At 36.3% G+C, this 22867-nt stretch overlaps 1 protein-coding gene across 1 annotated transcript in view; it reads left to right on the forward strand.

Moving 5' to 3' along the window:
• Nucleotides 1-22867, forward strand: part of Oatp26F (Organic anion transporting polypeptide 26F) — a 438810-nt gene that overhangs the window by 275991 nt on the left and 139952 nt on the right. Inside the window, exon 4 of the mRNA XM_081755738.1 lies at nucleotides 8581-9039. Within this exon, the coding sequence (XP_081611864.1) occupies nucleotides 8581-9039 (459 nt within the window). The remainder of the gene's footprint in view (nucleotides 1-8580; nucleotides 9040-22867) is intronic.

Consider the following 22867-nt stretch of genomic DNA (forward strand, 5'->3'; position numbering starts at 1 on the left):
ATAGTGTTATACATAATTTTTTGTATGTTCTACGCTTCTGCCTTCCTTTTTAATTCACAAACTAGTGTGGAAACAGAACTATTTGAAACAGGCCAATTCGTCCATTTTGGAACGGGCCATCTTCTACAATTACATTAACAACAAAAAGATTTAAAACAATTCTAGTGAAGCAGTCAACTTGGCCTTAGTGCTGTGACTTTTTAATTATAAAATCTCCCGCGAGAGAGATGAATAGAATAGAATAGAATAGAACTAACTGGATGAAAGTTCGCATATATATTGGTTGTGGAGAATGATCTAGTACAATAGTTAGTTCCAAAAAAGAGAGAGAATCCACTCGCTTCGGGCTGTTTCATGTGTGAAGGAGATATCCACAACGTGTATGGGAAATAAGTGAAGCATGATAAATGTGCAACACGGCTCTGGCTTTGCAGAACTCTTAATCCGAACGGCACAGAACCCGTTTGAGCGGCTCTGAAAAGGTGATGTTGACAGCGTTAACAGAGGTTGTCACTCCTGATTGATAGGCAATGTATGTTGCGGTCCTCTGTCATGGGAGCAAAGGAGAGCACGGCGTGTGCAATGTGTGATAACCTGACACACCAATATGTTACGGTGGTGATTTTATAAACAAGGCAACCGGCTATCTCCATCTCGCTATTTCTGTTTTAATAAGAGGTAATGAGTTTTCTCAATCGACTTATCTATCCTTGGAAATATGTGTATATATGAAATACGTAATTCAACAATGTTATTAGAGTTTAGCGGGGAGGGGGGGGAGAGTTATTCAAACATAACAATTGATAGATTTCGTTAAGCTAAACAAAATTATGTAGGTGAGTGTAAATTCTCGTGCACAATTTTGAAGTATACGAGGAACAGTCAAAAAGTTCCCGGAATTTCGTTGTAACTATTTATTACCACAATAAATGGTTACCTTTTAGGCCCTTTATGATCTTAGGGAAGAGCCAGAAATTCGCTGGTGCTAAATCCAGTGAGTAGGGAGGCTGGTAGAGGAGGGGAATGCTCGTTTCTGCGAGCCGTTTTACCACCGTAGAAGACATCCAAACGAACACGACAGCTGGACTTCGAAACATACCAAAATAGAACTTTTAGCGTTGTTTCTAGTAATGGCAGGAGCAGGGGCGGATCCAGAAGAGGAAACTTTTTAATTTTATATATATAAATAAAACACATCCCAAAGTTTGGACCCCTTAAAAGTAGCAGTATGAAACCCACCTCCCCCCCAGAAGTCGGTCCTGGATCCGCCCCTGGGCAGGAGTGGTGAAACAATTGTGTGTGTTCTCAAGAAGCCTATTTGAATGAGAATAAGTGAGTGTGTACCTATATTGTGGCAATAAATAGTTATAACGAAATTCCGGGAACTTCTTAACTGGTCCTCGTAGATTAATAAATCTTTTCATCATAGGATTAGCAAAGCGACAGTATTCAATATTGTTATTCAGATATAACAAAAATTATGAGTATCTCTTAAAGTTTAACTGTAAGATTACATAAAGACAAGAACACTCATATTAATCGATAGACCACATCGAGGTGAACAAAATGGTATACTTGAGAGTCAGTTCTCATGCGTAGTTTTCGAGAAAATAGAGAAAAATGAATTTTTATATGACGTTAAAATGTATATCGTTTGTTGCCAATTTAATTCTGTTCATAGTTTTTATTCTACTGGAGTAGATTATTTATTTGGCAAAATAAAAGAGCCAATATTAAAAATAAAACAAGAAAATAATAGGAGAAGAAATTTATTGTGATTGATATACAAGTACATATATACTTCAACTAGTTTTTGACATAGTTACTATGAACCTCAAGACATTTCTGGTAACGTGGCACAAGTTTCCATATTCCTTTTGCGTAAAAAGCTGCCACCTGAGAGTGCAGCCAGTCCAGAACTGATGTCTTGCTTCAGCACTTCTTTGTCGTTGAAACGCTTCGATGAACTCCCTCTAATTATCGCTGAGGTGCACTTTACATTACCGGTCTCAGTGACTGATGTAGACTGTCTGATTGCATAGACATGGTCGTTCGGGAGGCCCGGCGGTTCTCTACTGGTAGGAGTTTGAATACGCCCACTGTGATAGAAAACTAGACGTCACCCAACGACTTCAAATTTCTGTGCTGAGATACCACGAACAAGTTGAAGCTCCACTTTCTCCCAGACCCAATGCTACATGTGAGTCGACATTCGTAAGAAAGGCCGTAACTACTGCTGTTTCACGGTAGAGCCGGCAATCCAAGCCAATCACTAGGCGAACCACTTATGAGACCTTGAGAAGGTAACGCGTACTTTTTCTGACTCAATGGCACGAGTTAATTGCTGATTTCAGTATCGTCCGAAGCTTCTTCTCCCATTAGGGATATGTACTTCCCCTATACTCCTGTATGCGGAAAAGTTTGGAAGGGAAAAGAAATGACAAGGGCGTTGTCATCTCACTGCTGTATCTCCATTTCAGACATCCCACCACAAGGCATGAGAACTGCCGAACTAGGGAAGATATCTCTATCTTTCTTAGACCGACCACATAAATAAATAAATACCGTAATATTTTCCAACAGAATAAAATCTATAAATTGCGTCAGTTTGCAGTGAACGACACGCACACTTTTTAATGCAATAAAAATGGGTTTTTCAATTTTCTCGAAAACTACGCATGAGAATTTACCCTCAAGTATGCCATTTTCTTCACCTCGGTGTGATCTATCGATTGATATGTGTCTTACCTTTGAATAATAATTTAGTTAAACACAAAGTTCATCTAATTTTCGACTTTATCTCATTAAACATATTCTTACAGTGTCTTGTTTCTGGGTTAATCCATGCCAAGTGATTGAGAAAAAAGAAAAATTGCCGCTCGACCCTTTCAAAAAAAATATCTATTTTCTTCATGAATGTTTATACTATATAAGGGCACTTCAAAACCACAATTTAGATAAAACATTTCGTTGCGACGCAGTTTCTGCCGCCATTTTGAGTTTTCTCGATTTCAGGCGTTTACGTTGTTTTGAATATCTCAGCATGTATTTGTCCTACCAAATTGAAAATTGCTGGACGTGTCCAACTTGTGCAGAGCTAAAACTTTGTTCTCTTAACATTTTTGCTTAAAACCACTTGAAAGGGGTGAAATCAGGGCCTACAGTAGCAACATTTTTGGACATTGAAGACATGTTTGGGAAGAAGAAGAAACTAACGTAGAGATCTGAATTTCTGTATGCATGTAGTTCGGGGTCATACGTTTATACTCAAAAATTTGCACACCTGTAGCTGCTCCCAAAGGACTGAAAAAATATCTTAAAGTTGGGAAATTATGCCAATTTGCCATATTTTACTGTCCATTATCTCCAATGGCCTAAATAAAAAATCTGAAATTTTGGGAATAGCTACCCTTTTAGCATACCATAACACACAACAAAGCGCGTTTTGTGTTTTTGAGCAGAAAGGGGTCAAACTATTAAGGAATGACGTCATATTCTAGGAGGTGTTTTGTTCACAAATTCAACTGGAAATTCGTTGTTGTGAAGTAAAATAAAGTAGGATGAATGGTTAATCCAGTCAAGGCTCACAAGCTCCTTTCTTTCCTCTAGTTGTGACTCACTGTCTTATCACCAACAGCAGCACTGGTGAAGTATGCCGCTATCAGCACTGGTGAACAGTCACTCACTGTAAACACTGACTGGGGAATGTAAATTTAACGAAAGGACAACAGTCTCGTGCATGAGTTGACAGTTAAAACAAGCATAATGATTTTTGAATATCATTGACATAGCAAACACCAATGAATACTTACGGACTTTCTTTTTTTTTTTTTTTTTTGCCAAGCATGTATTTTGAATTTTCTCGCCCTCTGCTGATAGCGGCATTCTTCACAAAAGGTTGGGGGGGGGATATACCTAGGTAAAAATTCAGCTCCGATGATAAAAAAAAATTACGGATATTAGTGTCGAATTCATAACTTTCGAGATCACTAAGATGAACAGTGACACTTCCGATGCCGTTTAAATCCAAATTCACCCCACAATAGTAATATTTAATTTTTATTTATATAGGATTACTTATTATTTTCTGAATTTTCAATATATTTTCTTTGTTCTTGTTAATTTAAGAGCGCTTTAGTAATAGTAAAAAGTGACTGACTAACGAAAAATATTACTAATTTTTCTTATTTTAACCCAATGAAGCGGATAATTGACGCGATAGTAGTATCATAATAAAAAGTATGATTCATGTATACTTTAGTATCAGTTTAATCTTAATGGATGGGGTAGTAATCGTATAACATTATTTTTTAGCTTTTCACAAAAAATCATTATTCTCCTCACCCATATCATTTATCTATCTATCTATCTATCTATCTATCTATCTATATATATATATATATATATATATATATATATATATATATACAGGGCCGGATTTAGGGGGTGCACCCCCCTCCGTTCTGAATATACACTATCTAAAGTGAGAAACTGGCAGTGGAAATAGCAATACTTTCCTAAAATTTCATGTTATGTTTCCGTTAAAAGAAAGCGGTTTTGCTGAACACAATAGTTTAATTCAGTTCCTCATACACATCACAGATGCCTAAAGGCATTTTTAAAAAAATTAAATTTGATTCAAATGTACTGATATATATATATAATATAAGCTTAGGACATTTTTCCCCATCAAACGGTAATAATAGAGTAGAATTTTGATTTTTTTTAATTGAGAAAAAATAAAGAAAGAATTATTATGCTGTAAACTTTCTTGTTTCTTAATAGTGAAAATGACCTCAATCAACCTATGTATTTTGTACCACCAGTAATGTACCAGATGATATTTCTGCGTAAATGTGGCTCGCAGAATGATGTATCGGGCAATTTACAAACAGTCGACACAAAAGCATGGACCATCTACGGTGCACATAACATGGAACGTGTTTTCCCCATGTGTAATCAACGCATCGTGATTCGTATTTCACATAAATTTCCCCAGAGAATACTGACTGTAATAAGAATTGATGAAGTTTATAAATCCTGCGTTATGATACGAGCGCACTAAACTGTTCCCAACGTGTGTGTATATGTACACAATATCTCATTCATAATGCTACGGCGATTCAGGTTGGAACCAATTTTGTAACATACGCAAGTAACAAACATTAACGTTTGGTGGATTCGTATACCGTAGTAGCCTTTAATAAAGTTCTAACAATCGGTGTCTCTGAAGTTGCAAGGCGAAAACAGATTCAGTTTATCTTCTGTCATGTTTCTCTTTGTAAACAATATTTTCTAACAAACATAATGTATGGTTAAATTAATTAACATGTATCCTTTAGAACATGTACGTTTCCAGGTAGGTTCGACTTGGTGCCAAAACACCCCTTAATAAAAATGTATTTGATTTGTGTCGAAACAACTCTTTCGAGTAGAACTCTTGGTTAGCATACGCGCTTTAAGCGCGAGAAACCGAGATTCGAATCCGAGTTGGAACTCATGTGCGTCAGATCCCATTTAAGTTGTAGGCCCACATCTTATATAGCCTCAGTGTTACATGAGATGCTATCAACTAACCAACCCATCCCTTCTGAGAAGATAATCAAAATTTCATTACAAGAACTGGAAATGCTGAGTCCCTAGCTCGGCAATGTATTCTTAAATATTACCTTAAACGTTAGATTCCGTATTGTGTACTAAAACCGGATTTAATGTTTTGTCGCCCCTAGACCGAAAGCTGTTTGCCAACCTTCACCCCATCGTACAAAATTTTAACACAATAGAAAATAAAAATGAAAAAAGAAACTTATTTTATGCATACCTTTATTTAACATATTTTTAATAAATTTTAATGAAATTTGGTAAGTAATAAGAATGTGCATTTTTAAGGGGTTTAATTTTACTCTCATTTATAAATAATTTTTGTTTGTCTATCCATACAAGAGAGAAAAAAAGTTTCAAGGATTATTTGGAATAATATCAATTTTTGTTAAAAAATAGTGAGCAAATGTATCAAGTTCGTTGGTGGAGGTGTTCCATCTACTGGAGGAAGTGGTAGTAATCAACCAATTCATGTTTTAACGTTGGTCACTATAAAGTAAAAACAGTAATAGGTAACGAGAACCGGTTTTCTGCAACAGATTAAGCGTCCCAAGAACACATCTCATCTCCATCTTAACTCTCCACTGAAACTACAGATAACAGAAATCCACTAACTTCCAGTTTCAATATTGCACTGCATAATGAAAAAACTATAGTAAGGAATAGCAAGAATTAGTTGTTGGAATCGATTTAGCGTTCTAAGAATAGGTATCATTTTTGTCTCTTAATCTTCTATCGAACTGGAAGTGGCAGAAATCAACCGCTTCCAGTTTTAATGTTGTTCGTCACATAGTAAAATCTTAAATAGATAGCAAGAAGGGGTTTTCTGAATCAATTAAGCATCCCAAGAATATATCATCTTCATTCTAGTTTCTCTACTAAAACCAGAAACAACATAAATCTAAAAAAAAATGAAATCAAATCTTTGAGTTTTACGTCCCACGGTTATGCCGGTTAGGCTAAAGGAGACGGTGATAATGAGTAGTAAATGAAATGGTGGAATGAAAAAAGGAGGAAACAGAAGAACCCCGAGAAAACCCACGCACACGGTGTTTGTCCACCACAAAGTTCACTTGGCGGGGGCTGGGATCGAACCCGGGACCCCAAGCACCAGAGATGAACGCCCTACCACTGAACATAAATCTACTAACACTTCCGGTTTCAATATTGATCACGGCACAGTAACCAAAGTTTTTCACGCAATGAATATACGGTATTGCTACTTGTTCAAAATCTAAAATGGTGAATGATATATCGTAAAGTGCAAATCATTACATATTATGTTGAATGAAATGAATTGAATAAATATCTCTGACCCATGATCTGAAGAACGGAGAAGAAACGTGTAGAACCCTTGACCCTACGGTGAAGCATCATAACGACTCATGCCAAAACATCTCTTCACAAAATGTATGATTCGTGCCACAATACCCTTCGCGAACAGCAGATGTTGTCTCCTGATAATTATACTAATCTGAAGTGCGAGAACGCTCCTTTCTAGCACAGCACGTATAGCCACACAAAGAACAGGCAAACAAGTAGTGCGTCTATTGCACTTTTAACTTGATTTCGTATAGTGAATTGATTTAGTGTTAACTTATTTACGTATGAGGCTGTCTAAAAAAGTATTGAAACTTAAGAATAAACTTATTGTCAAAATTGAAAATATACGTATTGTAATTTGAAAATAACATTATGAGACGAGAAAATGCACCATTTCGTTTGATGACCCTTTGTCATTTTCTCGGTAACTATAGAACTTCTGTGACTTATGGTAAAAATAATTGTGACAGGTGCTTTTCACAGGTCTCTTTTGAAACTAACTTAACCCTTAACGAGTTTTTGTTACCATATGGTTACACATGTTTTGATCTTGCCTATTGCGTTTGAAGACTATTATTTTTAGGTATTGTTACTTGTGGTTATTTGTGTACATGCTTTCCGCGATCTAGAGAAGCTATTGCCTCCTGGTGACACTCTGGTAAATTTTACGCGGAAGGTAGTCTGTTGATACATTATTTTGCAAGCAGTGCCGGAAACAGACAGAAAAGATAGTGAACCGTAAAGGGTTAACACCATTCAGGGAGTTCTGATATGGTGGATGCATTAAAACCTTCCAGCCAAGTTCTCGCAAAGGTGTATGCGGTCTGGCGTTGTGTGCGTGGTATACGACACCCTTTCTGTTAATCAGTTCCGGCCGTTTCTTTTGAATTAATAAGTGCAATCGCGCTAATTGTCGACAGTGCACGTCCGAGTATATTGTTCTGCCAGGTGGCAGCAGCTCGTGATGTACAGTACCCTCCAATCTCACCAAAGTCATAATATAACCTTCCTGAGAGTCAATGCCGACTTGACAACAAACTGTGGAGCCATTAACTTTTTCGCACATTGTTATGATATATTATCCAATTTTCATCACTCGTAATCAACTGCTTCAGAAATGCCTCGAATTTGTTAAGTTTCAATAGAAATTCGTAAATAGAAATTCGATCGAGTAAATGTATTTGAATCAGATCATGTGGCATCGAAACGCCAACTTCTTTTTGTAACCAACTTTCTCAAAACTGTTAAACACTATTTGATCATGCATGTTTAGGTCATTTGATTTGGCATTGTCATGACTGCTTACACGCCAGTCTTGCTCCACTTTTTGCTAGAATATAATTCACTTTTCCTGTGACTTTCGCCTACTGCGAGTAGGATTTTAGACATCTAAATTCTCAGAACGAAAGCGGCTGAACTTCTTTTTGCTATTGGGTTTGATAACGTATCTTGTCCATAAACAGCACACCTGTTTTCACAGATAGTGCTATTTTTGCATCTTTGTCGAAATAATATTGTAAAATGTAGCACAGTTTTCCAGCTTGTTATCATAATGCAATAGTTATAGTAATAATGATTGTGCTATCATTTTCTGTACCTGTATGAAAATTGTTTATCTATATTTTCTTCAATCCTCTTTTTTTGTTCTTCTTCCAGGCATGATTGTCAATGGACTGGTAAACATCGTCATCACAACCATAGAGCGACGATTTGGGCTCAAGTCAACAGAAACGGGTCTGATAGCAGGAGGCTACGACATCTCGTCCTTCATATGCCTCATCCCTGTTTCTTACCTAGGAGGTAGAATCGCCGCCAGCAAGCCTCGATGGTTAGGCATTGGCATATTGCTCATGGCACTGGGAGCCTTCGTCTTCTCAATACCACATTTCACTGCTCCAAGGTACAAAGGTGGCCAGCCATTGATGAATCTTTGCAACTCGACGATGGGATTGGATCCATGCAACGTTGCAGAGGGATCAAGACAATTGAGCGAATACAAGTGGGTGTTCCTCTGTGGCCAGCTGTTGCTGGGTGCGGGTGCTAGTCCGCTCTATACACTGGGTGTCGCCTTTGTTGATGAGAATGTGTCTACGAAAATGTCTTCTGTTTACCTCGGTAAGTAGATCACTTTTCTTTTTTTAAAAAATCGAATTAGGATTACGAATAACATCTCTGGGCTTGCGGAATCTATGGCCATGTCAGCCCGTTACGCATGACACTGACTGAGGAATTTTAAAGAAAGAAAGGAAGGAAGCGGTCTGGAACCATTATGTTAGTTACCATCCCGGCATTGCCTGGTGTGAGTGAGGAAAACCCAGGAAAACCTCACTCAGGATGACTGGCCTGGAAAAGCTTTTACACTTGATCAACCGATGGTCGAGAATCGAACCTGACGTCACACATTTTCTTCGAGTTCAAGTGTGAACATAGTCTGTAGTACAATGAAGAAAAATTTGATTGTAATGATTAGAGACCGGATGTTTAGGCGTTAAAAACCTGGAAAATATGCAGGCAAATAGGCACGTAAAATTTAGAAAATAGGCAGTAAAATAGGCACTAAAGTGTAATTAGAAATAATGAAGATAAATTAAATACTGAATACAATTAAAAAAAAAACAAATTCAAGTCATAGATAATGTTCCAAGAATATAGAAACATAACTGTTCGTTAATATCTTCTTTTACTCTATATATAAAAACGAATTGACATATATTTGGTAAATACATTTTATACAGCACTTTATCATTACACATAACAGTCTAAATGCTATACACTTTATCAGCTCACATAGCAGTCCAAAGTTTTACGGCATCTTATCACCACAAACAACACTTATATTTCTCGGAAGAGGAAGTATTCTTTCTTGAAATACTAAATTATATATTTTGCCAATAAAGTTTTATTTTGAAGAAAATGCATAGAATAGGCAACATTAGGCACTAAAGCAATTATTTAGGCAGGAAGGGGCGAAATAGGCAAAATAGGCAAAATAAAATTGGCTTAAATTGAAACTATAACCCCCTTTGCCTTTCTTTAAGATATCTGCCTTTCTTTAATGTTGTTCACCAATAGAAAAAATCAAATTCCCCAAATTACTTTTTTTTAGAACAATACAATTTTCATGATTAAGTCACGAACCAAATTACATATACAAAATTTTGTATATAAAACAATGTATGTTTGTCCGTTATACAAATTCACAACACTCAGCTGTAAGTGCTTACCTCAAACTGGGATATTACCATGTTATAACATTTTAATTAAAATGCATCTCTTAAGGGGGAAATGGAATTCAAAATTTATGCCAAAGATAGAGTATCTCTGGAACCAATCAAATAAGTAATATGAAACTCAGTATATACACTCGTAATTAAAAATAAGTAAACACTTGTTTGAGGATTTTTTGAAAATTCCGATTCTAAGATTCCATTTAATTTTGTCATTTTATACTGTATTCATAAAATGAAAAAATAAGGAAACAATTGAATCGTTTAAAATTAATTTTTGAAATAGTGCGAGTATCGACCATGGGCTATTATCAATACTCTGTCAACTAAGGGAGGGGGAAGATGTTTTTAATTGGTGACAAGGAATAACTGGTTTACAGCTTGAAATGTATTTTTGAACATACTAATCACTTGGGTCGAGCTAAGTTTTTATAATATCACTTCGATTTAAATAGTCATTCTAAGGTGGGGAAAGGGGTCAAAATATTCTTTTCAAGTATTTTTTCATAAACTTATTCTTTCCATATGAGGAATGGGGATTTCACTTAATAAGTAAATAAATAAATATAAATAAATTCCACACTATTATTACCGTTTAACGAAATAAAAATCTAAAGATGAGACTTATGGAATGTTCAAAGCACAAGGGGATCAAGTCCAGTTAACAAAGTTACGAGAAAAAGATAACAAAATTGTACAGTACGGTTATATGGAAAAATTAACATTGCATATTTCGTTATAAGAGTTATTTACAATATCCGGAAATTTATCTTTTCAGTACTGAAAGGAGCTTCAGGTAGAGATCTTAAATATGAGGTGTTTCTAAAATGAGCAGTGAGCACCACATATGACAATCGATAGATGTTGCTGAGCTGATAAAAATCTCATCCTGATGCGTAGTTTTCGAGGAAATTGAGAAAAACTCATTTTTATCTCTTTACTGAAAAGCATTGTGTTCGTTGCCCATGAAATTGATAGTTTTTGTTCTGCTGAAACAGATTGTTTATTCATTTACGTTGCCGATAATAATTGATAGCTTTTGTTGTGTTGAAACAGATTGTTTATTCATTTACGTTGCCGATAATAATTAATAGCTTTTGTTGTGTATAAGCAGATTGTTTATTCATTTATTTTGTCAATTGATAACTTTTGGTCTGCTGAAACAGACTGTTTATTCATTTATGTTGCTAATAATAATTGATAGCTTTTATTCTGCTGAAACAGAGTATTTATTCATTTATGTTGCCGATAATAATTGATAGCTTTTATTCTGTTGAATATATTGTTTATTCATTTATTATGCCGATAATAATTGATAACTTTTACCCTGCTAAAAGATTGGTTATTCATTTATGTCACCGATAGCAACTGATAGTTTTGAGTTGAGTTGATTTTGACTTTAACGTCCCTTTCAGCAGCGAGGCTATATGAGACGAGATCTACTGATTAACGTGAAATCCGAACTACATGAGCGCCTACAACCTGGGTCTCCCACGACAAAGGCGCGTACGATAACCGATTAGCCACAAATGAGTTCTAATTGGTAGCTTTTGTTATGCTGAAACAGATTGTTTATTCATTTACGTTGCCGATAATAATTTATATCTTTTGTTCTGCTGAACCAGATTGTTTATTCATTTACGTTGCCGATAATAATCGATAGTTCTTATTGTGTTGAAGCAGATTGTTTATTCATTTATATTGCCCTTAATAATTGATAGCTTTTGTTCTGCTGAAACAGATGGTTTATTCATTTACGTTGCCAATAATTTAGGTTGCCAATAAGAATCGATGGTTTTTATTTTGCTGGAACAGATTGTTTATTCATTTACGTTGCCAATAATAATTCTTAGTTTTTATTCTATTGAAACGGATTGTTTATTTAGATTGTATTTATTACTGTTTGTCTTCCTCTGACAGTGGCGTGCTTACTATTTGAAAATAAACAGAAAAAGCAAACAGTAAAAATCTTGAGATTATTAATTTTCATGTGCTTAACTTCGCCATTAGAAAGTAATTGAATTAACTCCCATGTCCCCTTAATGCCAGAGGGTAATAAAGATTCTCTCGTAATTCCGATATAGCTAATAATAGATATATTGAGCAACTACACGCAGCGTTAAGTGTGAAATCGATTGACAGAGTGAAAATTTGAAGAGAGCGAATTGGCTGTCTGAAAAAAAGTGGAATATTTACCGCTGCCTCTTTGGGAACATCTGAATCACGGCTGGTTTGAATTTACGTGGTGTCCCAGAGGGAAAAGCGTGGCGTAGGGTTACGGCTGTGAAGACGAGAGACCAACAGAGTTTAAACTAGTTGGTAATGAACTGACTGAAACTGGGAAAGGGCGAGAGACGGATAAAAGGGATGGAATGTAAAAGATAGTTGAGGTTGTGTGACCATCGTTTGTGGATCTAGTCACCTTCTGCAAAAAAAGGGGTGGAACGATACGATGTGAAGGATGGTTTAACAAGGGGGAAGGGGAGAAGAACGGTTCATGAAATTGCTTCCACATCTGGTTTGGCGTTCCACTGGATTGATAGGGTATCCCGTAATTACATGCACAGGAAAAATACCTGCCTGTAATGAGATTTCCTGCTACGCATTCAAATAACGCGGTTCGTTGGCGTTGCGCTGCAGGCACTGCTTTCATAATGTTTACAAAGTTTTGCGAGATTCAAATTATTTCTCCCTTTAGTGTAGAGTCAGGTTTGTATAGTTGTCAGCAAAACTGCATACTCAACTTATCCTATACATGTTTTTGTCAACAAGCCAATTTCGTTGCAGTTTTCTGTAACATTGTAGTTGAAATGATTGCATTTAAATAGTTTAGGTTCTTTTTTCTCCTTGCTCTACGAAGATATAACATACAAGGCGCCCTGAAAGAATCCGATCAATTTTGTGTATACATATAGTTATCAAAATAATGAAAACATCTGAAGGAAAAGAAGCCTTATTAATGCTATGTTGGAGCACCATTAGCCTGCAGAACAGCTCTCATTCATTGTGCAATGGGGCATGTAAGTCATGAATCCATTCAGAGATTACTCATGAAGTTCGGTTCCGGTACTCAGTTCCGCCAGCGAGGACGAAAGAGGATATTTGCTCCAGCGTATAGAACTGACCACAAGTATTGAATAATTATGACTGGGTATTGAGCGGGTCCAAAGAAGTGTGGTATTTCATCCCGATGTTAATACAACCATGCCTCAACAGTTTCCGTAGTATGAATTGGAATATTGGAGAATTGCATCAATGGCCAGAAGAAATACTTGAACTATAGAATGCACCTAATCATCTAAGATGTCTACATAACCGTTAGCAGTAATACATCCTGTAAGCGTCATGTAGGTGTAAGTACCTACGCATTTGGTCCACGGTACCACAGTAATGCAAGTAACATGTTTCACTGTAGAGTGGAGACAGTTGGAAGCATAAGCTTCTTGGCCTGTTGTTGGGTGCAAGCGGCCTCATCAGATCGCAATAACATGTTTCCGACCATCGCCAGTCCATGTTGCCAACACCTTTTCTTCGCACCAGTGCGTTTTTGGCGGTGATCAGCAGTTTGGAAATTGCAACTCTGGCACGGACGTTCAGGTTATGCAACTTAAGTTGAACTGTAATTGTCGTAATGTTGTTGACCCGTTGCAAGTGCTGATTGAAAGCCGCAGTCACTCTGTGGTCCTTGGTGACAATTCTCTGATGATCACTGTTATTGAGGCGTCTCTTTTGTACCGATGTTATTCCATCAAGAATTCTGTTCGCTGTCGTTACTTTTGACATTGTTCCTAACGACATCTAATACACTGGCCAGTGACAACTTAGGTACATTTCTGCCAACTAACCTCGCACTCAGGATTTGGTGTCTCATACTCAGAGAGATCACCCATTTTGCATCACTGCCGTCTGCTTACTTTAACAAGATTAGCACACGCCTCTGTTCTACTCGCCTGATGTACTAAAGACGATTACCTATAGTGATCGCACAGAGTCGTGAAGCAGAGATGGAGTGGCTCAGTGGGTCGGTGGGTCAGTGGGTCAAGTGGGTCAAGTTTTCTGAGTGGGTCAGCGGGTCGTGGGTCAACAGCGTGTGACCCACTGTGACCCGCCACCCACCGTGACCCACTGCGACCCACCGACTCAGTATGATCTACCGACCCTCTCTGCTCACTGCATTGTAGACAGTATCTTCTGAAGACTGGTAAATTTGTCTCCGTTTTACTTTCAAGACCTTCCTTTTCCATTTGTTTCTGTCTACTTACCTGAGGTGAGTATATCTAACCAAGTGAAAAAAGAACTTCAGGCACTTTTGGATATTGATATTTTTAATAGTAATAATAGCAATAGGACTTACACTACTACTTGGCTTTCGAGACCTGTGAGTTTTTAAAGCTAACTACTGGAAAAAATACATTTTTGAATCACTGTAATATATAAATTATTTATAAAAAGTTGAATGTAACTATGTGTGCCTGATCATCACGATAAATTGCAAAGTCAAATGAAATTACTTTTGGTATATAGTTAGGCCTTAATCCAAATTGGGATGTTATATTGCTTTTATTATAATGCGTAATATCCTAAGGAGGTAGTGAGTATCCGAATTTTTGCGAAAAAAATGAGTATCTCGCAAGCCGTTAAACTTACGGAGCTGATATTCAGTGTATTAACTTTTATTGAAAATAAACAGAATGTGTCCTAGCATTTTTTAAAATTCTCCTTTATGTGGGGGGGGGGCACTTTCTATATATGGAAAATTGGTAGTGAGTTGGTTTTTTGTAAAAATGATCGAAAACAATCAATGTTATTTAAGAAAAAAAAATCAAAAACAAAAAATACAGTGCTTGGCTTCATATATCCATTGCTTTCTGCTATAATAATTGCTGAAGCTTATATTTATTATATACCCTATGGAGCGCTTACAGCACAGGGCAATCAACCCATAAAGTTGTGAGAAAAATAGGCATAAAATTTGTACTGTAAGCTTAATTACACGGAAATTTGAAGTTTGGATTGTACGCTAGGGTGGGCCGAAAAAAATTTTTTCACATATTCAGGATTGAGTAGTTATCAAAAGTTGTGCATTGGTACGAAATGAAGCCATGTCAAATATGTTGATTTTAAAACAATATTTAACCGGGCCCCCGTGGCTCTAAAGTTCCTAATTTTTTGTTCAAATAAAATGGTTTTAGGTAATAATAACATTTTACCAGACAATACTATTAATACATAAAACATGAAAGACTATGGTTTCAATATACGCAAATAACTATTAAGAGCTTAACTAACTTTCATAACTACCATATTAACACACGAAAAACCTTTGTGTTGAGCCCACCTCAGAACTCTCAAACTTTAAGAGAATATCACTTTTTCGCATCTGGATGCAAAATACATAACACTGGCGCTTACATTGCTGAATTCAAATAAACTAGAAACAATATGGCTTCGAGCCTCTCTTCCTGTATTGTCTTGACTTCGAATTAAGCATATGATTTTGAATTGCAACTCAAAATGCAAAACGATCATTAACCCCCATTAAGAAATGAGATACCCCCCATTAAGAGCCAAATTAAAGAAATTTAAGAACGGTACTCAGAAATTATGTGATATTTTCTCTTGCAAATGCTGCGATAGATTAACCTCTAAGTGTGGTAAATCAAATTATATACCGCTTTTGGAGTGGGAGCTCATATTAGATCAAAGAAATCAGAGACAAATGACGAGTTGGAATGTAGATGAAGCAGAAACCCATAGGCTCAAAAAAAAGCATGACACACAGATCGATTATGATGCTGCGGTACCAATTACAAGAGGGTTAAAATCTTTAGCCGGGAGACCCGGGTTCGATTCCCGGCGGGAGCTCATGTGGTTCGGATTCCACGTAAATCAGTAGGTCCACGTCTCATATAGCCTCGCTGCTGAAAGGGACGCTAAACTAAAATCAACTCAACTCAACTCAATCCCGTACTTGGAACATAAAGCGCTCCGACCCCGAATTCAGACGATGAAGAGTTCGCATGGATCTATCGTTTAGAGAATGAAATCTAAAGTAAACCTAAATAAACAATAGTGAGCCCTAACAAATGAGTACCGCAAAAGATTTAACAGGTATATCGAATAGGTCGGCTGCTAAAATTGTATCCACTGTTTTAGAAGATATGAATTTACTGAACAAAACTAACTAAGACAAGGTAGCAGATAAAAAAATCCGTACGAAACTAGCAAAAAAGAAAAAAGAAATCGTCTACAGTGTAAAGCTACTAATTTTAAGGGTCTCTATTTTGATGTCCGAAAATACCAAACTATAGTTCTAATTGACAATTGCAGTAGGCAAAGCACTGAAGAATATGCGGATTATATCGATTTAACCGATTGGTTAGAAGTAATAGTAACGAAACCTCCAATTTCGGCTAACGTATCAATAGAAGAACCAACCGAAATGATTGTGGAAAAGAGGAGGTTTCAGTTTGCTACGTTCCCCTTCCACACGCAGGCTTTGGAGAAGTATCTGAAGGTAGTAACAGAATCTTCTTCAGAAGTATGCGGGAGTGTTGCTCGAGACGGTTATATTCGCGCAAAACTGGAAGCACGAAAGTATCTACCAAGCTTCGGACATAAATCTCAATATTTTGTTCCAAGATACCGCTAAGGAGCTTTAAGTAAGAGGAGGGTGGGTGGGAGGAACTCGCTGTGTAGCCATCTCCACGTGATGAGTTCTGCGCTGGTTTGGTGTTTGTTGGTCAATTTTTCAACCTTACCTTATGTCCGTACCTTGTGTCAACCTTGTGTTCGTACTATTATATCTACTAAACACCAATCAGACGAAGAACTGCACATCAGATCAGAACATTTAAAATCCTGGGGTCAAGTTAAAGTATTAGGAATCTTAACCAATTTTCTATACATACTTTAAATAATGGTATATATATTTAAAAAAAAATCAAAATAACACTTTTCGGACCCGCAGGGCCTGGTGAAATATTTTTATCTGCCTCTGTTTTGGGGAAGAAACATAGCATTATACAACTTTTGCACGGTACTCAAACTTAATTTTCTGAAAACAAATATTTCAATAATATTTTCACTATTCACAACTATTTTGTTTTCAAAATTAACGTTCTTTGGGCCTCTGGGGCCCGGTTAAATATCTTTTAATCTGGCTCTGTTTTGGTGAGGAAACATAATATAACATTATACAACTTTTGCACGGTACTGAAACTTAACTTTCTAAAAATATATTTTAATAATATCTTCATTGCTGGCTACTTTTTTTTTTCAAAATTATCGTTCTTTCGGGCCCCCGGGGCCCGGTTAAATATCTTTTTATTCGGCTCTATTTTAGTGAAGAAACATAATATTATACAACTTTTGCATGGTACTCAAACTTAACTTTCTAAAAAATATTGCAATATTTTCACTACTCGCAACTATTTTTTTCAAAATTAACGTTCTTTGGGGCCCCCGGGGCCCGGTTAAATATCTTTTAATCCGGCTCTGTTTTGGTGAGGAAACATAATATAACATTATACAACTTTTCACGGTACTGAAACTTAACTTTCTAAAAATATATTTTAATAATATTTTCATTGCTGTCTACTTTTTTTTAAAAAAATTAGCGTTCTTTCGGGCCCCCAGGGCCCGGTTAAATATATTTTTATCCGGCTCTATTTTGGTGAAGAAACATAGCGTAATAGTATACAACTTTTGCGTGGTACTCAAACCTAACTTTCTAAAAAATATATTTTAATAATGTTTTCATTGCTGGCTACTTTTTTTTCAAAATTAACGTTCTTTGGGGCCCCCGGGGCCCGGTTAAATATCTTTTAATCCGGCTCTGTTTTGGTGAGGAAACATAATATAACATTATACAACTTTTCACGGTACTGAAACTTAACTTTCTAAAAATATATTTTAATAATATTTTCATTGCTGTCTACTTTTTTTAAAAAAAATTAGCGTTCTTTCGGGCCCCCAGGGCCCGGTTAAATATATTTTTATCCGGCTCTATTTTGGTGAAGAAACATAGCGTAATAGTATACAACTTTTGCGTGGTACTCAAACCTAACTTTCTAAAAAATATATTTTAATAATGTTTTCATTGCTGGCTACTTTTTTTTCAAAATTAACGTTCTTTGGGGCCCCCGGGGCCCGGTTAAATATCTTTTAATCCGGCTCTGTTTTGGTGAGGAAACATAATATAACATTATACAACTTTTGCACGGTACTCAATCTTAATTTTCTAAAAAAAAATTTTTTCGGCCGTTTTCGGCCCACCCTATTGTACGCTAATTGTATGGAAAATTTTACATTTTTTTCCTTTACGTTGGTCTACTTACTTTGATTTGAAACTTTGAAATTTCATCCTTTTTTCCACTGAAAAGTATTGATAATTCAACAAGGAAATAATTATACTATGATAATTTAATTGAAATTCATCGTAATTTGGCACATGGCAAACAGCAGTGTGGTAATTGAAGTTGAAGAAGGAGGGAAATTCCCATTCACCTATGAACACTTTCCAATAACCTCGTTCCCTTTCGCTTTCTAGACGGGGGAGGGAACTTGGTAATGGTATGAAACCTTCATGTGTAATTACAAAAATTAAATTTATAAACAAATAAGAAATCATCAGTTTATCAGGCTTTAACTGATAATTTATTCACAAGATTCCCTATCAAAGGCGTGGTAGATGAAGTTTCTGTTCTACATGGGTCGACATTGCCAACTGACATGGTGATTACACAAATTACTATTATGAGCATACTTTATGGAAATACTCTAAAATAGGGTACCCGAGCACCTTTATACCCTATGAACAACTGATTTTTCAAGTCTTTTGTAAGAAAAATACTGTGAACTGAGAAACCATTACCTTTCCCATATTGTACAGAGGTATTTTCCTGCGAATAGAAGTTTCTTGTGGAATGCGTTCAGAAATTAACACTTGCAAGAATACTCTCTTAGTACAAGTATATTTTAGGCACACACTAATTTCCCCCACCTCGAACTGTTTCAATTTCCTCACTGACAAACACTTTACCATTTTATATCGTAAAGGTCAGATCCACCGTTATTGTAACAGTAGTGCTTGAGCGATTCACTAGAAATTCAAACTTCAGTTAGTGACAATTTCACAGTCTTGTTTTATTACAAGTGTAAACTCTTAAGTCAGTTCAGAAGAGGCCGTGGATCGTGTTTAGAGTTGATGACGATGGATTTTGGTGAGTCAGAGTAGGTCAAAGTGGATGAGAGTGGTTCATGGTGGGTCAGAGTAGGTCACGGTGGGTGGTGGGTCAGAGTGGGTCACCGTGGGTGGTGGGTCATGGTGGGTCAAGTTTTCATTGACCCACGCCAACTCTGTCGTGAAGCTTTACCTAGTTCTACCAATTTCAGCATCCAATAGAACGTAAGGGTATGTCCCAGTCGTCAACCCCCCATTCATGAAATTTTGCCAGTGTTGTTTCTAGCGCTATACGGAAAACATCTCCTGAGGATACAATGTTGTCGGACTGCCGCTAAGTTTCATTTTATTTCTTTTTGTTGTTGCTGCTGCTTTATATTTTTACTGCTGTTATTTGTTGTTGTTGTTTTAATTCGAATAATTGTTAAGTATTCGTGTTATAATTCTTTAAGTGTTTCTTTTTTACCCCGCTCATTGTCCATGTCTTCTAAGTTTGACAGTATTGTTGATGCACGTCTGCTGTTTCATGTTTTCTCAAGTGTGCGTTCGGAAGGCAACTCCACGAATCGTACCGAATTTTTCCGATGCATCATACGTGAGTCAAAGTAGTTCTATGATTAGTGTACGCCCCAGGCTTCACAAGTCGTCGCGGTTACTATATTGCACCACTAATGACGGCCAGATGCTACATATGCATAGTCAATGTTTCAACCTCACACATCTTATGTGTTGCAAACTATAAATGTTTCCATTGTTTTTGATAATAACCACTGTATATGTTTCTCTGATCGAAACAAGAAGCAGAAAATTTTGCACTTTGATGAGAGGTGTCTGACCGTGGGGCTAGAAAAAAATCGTTAGGCGAAATGAAACGACTCGACAAGGTAATACGAGATTTAAGAGTTAAAAATGCTGAACTTCATTGTCAACATATGGTTTTAGTTTATTTTAAGTTGTCGATAAAAATGCGTTTTTACAGCACTGGATAATTTCAAAGAAAAGAAAATCGAATACTTCAAGAAATAGAATATATATTTATAAATTACAAAGTTATTCTAAGAGGCATATGCGACTAATAAATTTAACAAAATGGAAAGTATACATTTACTTTCACCCTCATTCCTATTAATTTCTGTCAAGCGGAATCAGTTTTTCAATACAAAAAAGAACTCCCCATTCAGGCTTAAATTTCTTCGAGGTGCATTGTTTGCATGTTATTGGAGACACTGTATATGTTGGAATATATTGCTTTTGTGTACCCTACATTTTTTTTTGCTTTCCTGGAACCATTCCAAGAAATTTATTCACGTAGGTTTAAAGACATTTTTTGTTGCTGTTGTTGTTGTAGCTGGATGAACCTTGCCAACAAATAGGACATTTTTCCAGACTAAGTTGTTACAAATATTTCCACTAATCCCTGAAACCTTGTAAATCTATGTATGCACTTTCTGAAAAAGACCACTGGCAGATCTTCCTTTTGTCGCATTCCATCACGGAGACTTCATCAAGCAAGATTGGCAGCTGCGGAGATAAATAGTTCCTCCTGTCTGACGTTGGACGAGATGATGAACGATTTTACTGCGTGCGCGGATGTCCGCTTCTCTCATCCAGGCTGAGGCAGAGAGACATTGTTCTTTCTGTGTCAGTCCACAACTATCAATTAGAGGAAACGTGTTGTTTTAGTTTGCGATGCGTGAAAGCTCTATTCAACAACAAAGAGTTGGTTTCATACATTGAAGGAAAAAGTTACGTATTCTGAGATCACATTTTGTTTCTAGGATTTGGAATGTATGTATTAAGGATGTTTGGAAACAACAGCAAAACACTTCGGGAAGTTAATCCTAACACAAAAACAAAATAGCTACATTTCGGAGCTATATCTAATCGAAAATTAGTTAAAACGGTAAAATAAAGTCATAACTTCAGAACGAAATATCAAAGCAAGTTCGAACAAAAGAAACTAGTGATTATGTTGAACCTAAATTCCACTGAAATACAAGTGGGTGTGAGACAGGGAGCTGCAAGCATAGAAGGATAATCATGGGGTGTCCTAAATTCGACAAATGATAGGCCAGGTATTGAAAACTGGTACACGTTCCATATTTACTTACATATTTATGGAATTTTTGTTTCAAATTAACACTAAATTCTTTTACCCGACGTCGATTCTTCATTTTGTTCTCAAGTTATGGCCTTTTTCATATCGTTCTGGCCAATCTTCAACGGGCTATAACTCCGATTTGACGCATTTCTGGAGCCATGTTACTGCTAGGTCTATATTTCATATTTCCATATGCAAATTCATTTTCAAAAGATTTTCGATGTCGTTTCCGAATATCCTATATTTATATATACAAAAGAGAAAGTCCTGACTGGCTGATTGATCAACGCGCATGCTAAACCACTTGAACTAGAAATTTTAAATTTGGACAAGGCATAGGATTTATAATGTAAGATCCCACTAGGAAAATCTTTTTTGAAAATTCGACGGGACGAGAGGGAAAGAGAGGTGGTAATTATAATCTTGAAATATCCATATCTCGGAATCTTTGGGGGATAGAGAAATGAAATTTGGTATTTGGACTTCTCATGGATTTCATATAATTAGACACGGTTTCCTTCCGGCGTCTTGTGATATTTGACGTAGAAGAAAAGGGCGTGAGAAGATAAAAAGGTGTGGAATTACAATTATTATAATTAGATGTCCAAGAATCTCTTAAGGTTAGAGACATGAAATTTGGTATTTGAACTTCTTGTTTAAAATAATTAGAAACATGTTTCATCATTTTTTTAAAAAATATTTGCCCTAGAATGAAAGAAAAAGGGTGAGATTACAATTGTTAAATCTATAATTGGAGGGCTATATCTCGAATTCGTTAAGATTAGAAACATAAAATTTGGTATTTAGATTTTTTATTTAAAATAATTAAACATTTGTCTTAGTTTTTTTTTTATTTCCCGTTTGAGGCAAGAAAAAAGTCGGGAAGAAAAACAGAGTTGAGGTTGGAATTGTTAAAACAAAATGGTCGTATCTCGGAATCCCTTAAGATTAGAGGCATGAAAATTGGTGTTTAGGCTTTTAATTTAAAATAATTAAAGAAGCGTTTCTCTTAGAAGGGAAGAGAAACACAGGAATAAAAAGAGCTGGGGATTGTATTTGTTAAAACAACATTACCATAACTCGAAATCCCTTAGGCATGTTAATTAAAGACGTTTATCAGCTTTTTTGATGTTTCCCTTAGAAGGGAAGAAAAAGTTCCAATTGTTATAATAAGATGGCTATTAATTCGAAGTCCCTTAAGATTAGAGATATATTAGGAATATAAGTACAAGTTCGTAGTCCGAAGCAAATGCGGGAGTCTGGGGGCGAAGTCGTCAGCTAGCTGAAGACTGGTAATAGTTCCCGCTATCTATGACCGTCTTTGCTCTATGGTGGTCAATCGTGAAACAGAAAATAGAATATTTCTACCACTTCCAGTTTGAATATATACTTAAGAGAGAAGAGGAAACTTATTCTTGGGGCACCGAATGT

Source organism: Thermobia domestica, chromosome 4, assembly GCF_964235325.1.
Source record: "Thermobia domestica chromosome 4, izTheDome1.hap1.1, whole genome shotgun sequence".
Classification (NCBI taxonomy): Eukaryota; Metazoa; Arthropoda; class Insecta; order Zygentoma; family Lepismatidae; genus Thermobia; species Thermobia domestica.